Source organism: Micropterus dolomieu, linkage group LG17 (genome assembly GCF_021292245.1).
Source record: "Micropterus dolomieu isolate WLL.071019.BEF.003 ecotype Adirondacks linkage group LG17, ASM2129224v1, whole genome shotgun sequence".
NCBI classification, from domain to species: Eukaryota; Metazoa; Chordata; class Actinopteri; order Centrarchiformes; family Centrarchidae; genus Micropterus; species Micropterus dolomieu.
In genome coordinates this window covers 21,858,771-21,864,313 of record NC_060166.1, presented here as the reverse complement: position 1 = coordinate 21,864,313, position 5,543 = coordinate 21,858,771, and the positions used below count along the sequence as shown (strand labels likewise).

At 39.3% G+C, this 5,543-nt stretch overlaps 1 protein-coding gene across 1 annotated transcript in view; it reads right to left on the bottom strand.

Moving 5' to 3' along the window:
* Window positions 1-324: 324 nt before the first annotated feature.
* Window positions 325-5,543, bottom strand: part of LOC123985773 (H-2 class I histocompatibility antigen, K-K alpha chain-like) — a 6,619-nt gene continuing 1,400 nt past the window's right edge. The window contains exons 2-3 of the mRNA XM_046073636.1: window positions 1,759-2,025; window positions 325-617 (exon numbers count right to left, since the gene is read on the bottom strand). Of these exons, the coding sequence (XP_045929592.1) occupies window positions 325-617; window positions 1,759-2,025 (560 nt within the window). The remainder of the gene's footprint in view (window positions 618-1,758; window positions 2,026-5,543) is intronic.

Below are 5,543 nucleotides of genomic sequence, written 5' to 3'. Positions count from 1 at the left end.
GAGAGAGAGAGAGAGAGAGAGAGAGAGAGAGTGTAAAGGTTCTTTATGTTGATTTACTGTTTGTTATACTGTGTATGAAATGTAAATAAACCTCATTGAAGTGTAACTAAAGAAGAAAAAGTGTAATTAAAGAAGAGAGAAACACGCCAGAGAGAAAGAGAGAAAACAGAGAGAGAAGCAATAAATGTGTGAGAGAGAAAATGAAAGATAAATAAATATGTGTAAACAAAGTTGATCTCTGTGTGTCGGTTCATATTTATTATAATGTTGCTGTTGGTTAGAAACAAATGAGGTTAATTAACATTGTTGTGTCAATGAAACTGGTCATGTGATTCTACCTTTTCTCAGCAGAGAGCTCCTCCCATAGTCCACATACTTCTTCAGCCAGTCAGGACAAATCTGGGTCAGGTAGTTTTTTTCCTGTGCGATCACAGCTCTGTTATGATCCCACTTGTGTTTGGTGATGACAGCCTGTTGTTTTGGACCGATCCATGTCTCTGTCTTCAGGTCAAATGCTATGAAGTCTTCTCCATCATAACCATACTGATCATAACCTTTAACCTCTCCAGTCTCATCGTCCCACTCACAGCCGTACATGTTCTGGTAAATGTGGACACCTGAGAAAGAAACATCAGTAAACAGAGTGAGATCAGAGCTCATCTATCATCAGCTGATATCACATCTTCACCACAGAGACACCATCCACAGACAGACAACTGGGGCCTGTACCACGAAGCAGGATTTGAGCTTAACGAGGCAACTTCGGGGTTAACCCTGTGTTTTCAGTACCACAACGGTGGTTCACTTCTTACTGGTGGTATATCAGCTGAATATTATCAGCAATTTGGTTGGCCATACAATTTTAATATGCACGTGTTTATGTTAGGATAGTAGCTTGTATTATAGAGACTTGCTTTGTGGGCACAGGTAATTTGCAGGAGTTTTCATTAAATGCTGAGATTTTGTCTTTCAACCATTATTTTATTTTATTTTTTTATTATTTCACTTTTATGGTATGAATGGATTTTTTGTTGACTGGGAGGCAGTCTGTGTGTTGTGATTGGTCCATCCATCTGTACAATCAATCAATACAACAAGCAGCTGTTTCCACCTGCAAGAGTAGCCTATAGCTGCAGTACCTGAGGCTGCAGTTTCAGGACCGCAATCCTAAGACCGTTACTGCATTTCTAGGACCCTTGTTTACTTCGATACTGACAGCTAGCTGGCTGGCTAGCTTTGTTACCCTTGACAGCCCCCCCGAAGCCAATTAACTTTACTGCAACCATCACCGAGTGTGTGCCTAAATTAAATGATGGCGCTGTTACAAAAGAACTATGGTTCTAGAACTGCGGTCCTGAAACTGCAGCCTCCAGTAGTGCAGCTACATTCTATTGACCTGCAGATGTTGGCTTAGTGCTGCTTACTGAGACAGACCAATATACTGTGGGCAGCTCAGTAGAGTTATTCTGATCTGATCTATTGGAGATAAAGTGTTTTTGATCTCTGCTGGTTATTATGGGATGGACAGAAACTCTGGATCAGTGAAGTACAGCAGCGTCCAGGAGTCTCAGTCAGGTTTCTGTCTGACTGTGTTTCAGCCAAGAAAAGCAGGAAATCAGACAGTTTAATGTACGAGAATAAAACTCCACAGATGAAGAACGATGTGTGTGTGTTTGTGTGTGAGGTAACATCTGTTTACTGAAATACAGGATGAAAATATAAACAACATTTTATCAATAGAAAGTGAAACTAACAAACCTCCAGTTTGGTTGAAGCGCTGCTTTGCAACTCCAATGTTGGCTTTGAAGACCTGCTGTTGACCAATCAATCCCTGTGTGTTCCTCTCCAAGTACTGAGGATCATCTGCTGTGACGCTGCTCATCCAGTCCTGTCTGGGTTCTGCTTTCATGGTGTTACTGTCATAGTGAAAAATCTGAACTTCATCAACCAACCCAACAGTCACGAACTCTGGGAAGTTTGGGACTCCACAAGACGCAGTGTAGAAATACTTCAGAGAGTGAGTCACTGTAAGAAAAAGTTCATGTCATTTATATCACAGTTTCATGAATCAAGTTATTTTCCTGCACACAGAATCAAAAAAGAACTACAGTTCTTTCAAGACATCCTAATAATCTATGTTGTGCATCAATAAATACAAAAAAATATAAATAAAGCTTTTTCTCCAGAAACTCTTTAATATTTCTGATGATTTTGTCTTGAACATTTTATGTATTCTGAAATAAAATATGAAACAAGTCAAATATTCAAGTCCTGCAGTCGTGTAGCTGAGTGTCATTGATAGAAATCAGTTTGTAAAAACAGGTGTCATGTTGTTTTCTACTGCTGGATATCTCATATCAGTTTCCAGTCAGTGGAGTCATTTATTCTTCAGGATGCTTCATTAGCAGCTTTTTACTCCTCGTTATCATTTAGTTTGAAATCTGAAATCACCTCTGAACTAAATATACACACTGCATCTGATTCTAATTTTATTTTATATATTCTACAGATTACTTTCTGTTTAATTATATTACGTCACTTATGGTCTTTATCTTAAACTATAAGTTGTGATCAGAGGTGTAAAGTAATGCAGTATTTTTGTGTACTTTTTACAGTAGTTTTTAAAAGCTGTAACTTTACTTTTATTTAAGTATGTTTTGTTTAAAGAATTGTACTTTGCTACATTTTCAATCCCAGCCATTACTGAGTAAAAAAATTGCTTTACAACAGATTTATCATTCAGTGTAAGCTGCGAAAAATGCTGTATTAAGTTACTGCTAATACAAACTGAACATAACAAAATATTGCAAAATAATTATAGAAAATACTAATAGCTGCCTGACTAATACTTTGTTTAGCTTCCCTGACTTCTGTGCCCTGTGTGGTATTAAAATAACAGCATCTGCTGTTCTTCACCAGTAACTACAGGTGTCTCATGCACAATAACAGCGCAGCTGCATAATAGCGTCAAAACTGGTTGATTAATATATCGTGCCAATCAGAGTTACATTTACAATTACAGATTTTAACCATCACTCCTCAGTGAACCGCCTCCTTGGCTACAGTCTGGGAGCATTTTCTAGTTGAGTAGGCCTATGTAGATTTATCATTATGTATTTAGGCCTACCATGTTTTTAGGAGTCTGTTCACACTGATATAAGCCAATAAAAACATTAAAAGTTGAAAATATTAAACAGTAAAATGGCAATTATTTTTGAAAGTCTGGCCACCACAGTGACTGCTTAGAAAAACTGGTGCCCTTGAACAGATATAGTTAAGGACCCCTGATGTAGAGGAAATTTTAATGATAGCCTACTTCCATTGGTGGTTAAAAATAAGTTGTCATAGTTTGGTAAGATGCTTTGCTTCAAATAGCCAAAAAGATTTGGTGCATTACAGTGTTGGTTGGCATTAGCAACTTGCTGATAACTAATTTCAGTCATTAATTATACTAACCCTCAGGGCTGGATCTGGCATACCGGGCAAATGCCCGGTGGGCTGATGCATCTTTATGGCCAGTGTAACGTAAATTACTTATTTATTTAACTGTTTTTAAAAAACAGACCAACGATCGGCCCATAAAGCATGGACACCGGTCCATTGGGTCATTTTCTATATTGACATTGGGCTGGCCCAATCACGTTTCTTACTAGCTACCACCCCCTCTACTCTCTCTTTCTTGGCCAAAAAAACCCCCATTCTTCAGACGGCTGACGCCAAATGCGTGAAAATAACCGATGCGTTTGCTGCCAGGTCTGCAGTAGCTTCAACATCAGCTGCAGTACCCTGCGTAGAGCAGACACAGGCACCTGAAGAAGTAAAAGAGCTGTGGTGGCCACTGCCAGGCACAGGAGGAGGCGTGTGTTAGCAAAACAGAGGGACAAAGTGACAGAGCCGAGGGAGACAGAGCAAGAGGAGAGTGGAGGTGAAGCAGTAAGTAGAGTAGCTCAACATGTAGGGAGGAGCAGGGAAGGGGGGTCATTTATAGTGGGGACATGTAGCCACCACTTTTTGAGCATTTGTTAAAAATGGTCTAAAAATGGCTTGCATCAAGAAATGTTGATTAACAAATAAAAATACTATGAGAAAGGTTTATTTGCACAATAAGAAAACCTGCAATGTATATATAGAAGAAACCTCTGCATTGTCCAAAAAAAAAAGGAACTTAAGCAAAAATAATAAGCTACTGATTATTATTATTATATTTTATACTATTTTTATATTGTGAATTGTCATTTGCCACCTGAATTTTGTGCTTCCCTTTATAAAAATAAAGACTTTTTCACCATAAATTGGTGCAGAAAATGTCTCCATGCAGGAAATGAAGTGTTTAATGCTAGAAATCTTATGGGGGAGGACCCCTAGATCCCTATCAAATATTATATCTATATTTTTTTCTAAATAGTAGGTCTATTAAAATATATTCTTGCCTCGTAGTTATGAACACCAATCTTGTGAAAATGTCTCAGTGTTTTATCCCACCCCTAATCTGACCCCCTAAATGGACTGATGGTGTACTGGTGAGGGATGTCTGACCGATTTTGGTGGGCCGCCTTGGCCAAAAATGCCAGGGCCGATTTTTTGTCCAAGTCCAGCCCTGCTAACGCTTATGATCTACATTCCTTCTTGGCCACCACGCTCCTCTAACGAAGGCCTCCTGGCTCTGCCATCCCTTCACACAAAGCAATCCCAGTCCCGGCTGTTCTCATCTGTGACACCACGATGGTGGAACGAGCTACCACACGCCATCAGAGCAGGGGCGTCCCTCTCTAACTTCAAGAAGCTCTTGAAAACTCATCTCTTCCGAGAACACTTCCTCTTATAACACCTCTAACTCCTAACCTCTAACATGCACTTCCTGTGCTCTTCTTCTTCTATCCCCTACAATGATCTTGTATTGATTGCACTTTTTTGTTAACTCTTACTTCCTTCCCTAGGTATTTACCCCATTGATGTGATATGTACTACGAGCTCTTACTAGTATTTATTGCTGCTCTTACTAGTATGTATTGTCAGTTGTAGATCTGTATTTGATGCTCTGTTGATGCTTGTATGTTGTTCCTCAAATGTAAGTCGCTTTGGATAAAAGCGTCTGCCAAATGAGTAAACGTAAATGTAATGATATCCCATTAAAATTACCACAAAACTGGACATTGCTTGGAGAAAAGAAAGCGAGGAGGCTGAACTAACTGGCGAGTTCAGAAAACATGTGTATGTAACTTTATTCCAGCTATCGTTGCACTTTACTGTGACGAAGTTAGCGTAGCATAGCCCTGATCGTTCCGAACTCCATTCAGAGAACAAACATTTTAAAAGTTGTTGTCCTGCTGTCTTGCTGACAGACCTGACAAAGCATGAATTCATATGCTTAACAAATCTGCATCATATTGTAATTAGTTCGGCATCAGTTTGATCCGTTTATTGCTATTTAATCACAGCAAAATGTTTACTTTGGGTTCATACAGCTGTAGTAATGGCGAGTTGTGTTTATTCGCGTTATCGCGTTGTGTGTGAACACAGCGATAACCCCCCCCCCCCCCCGC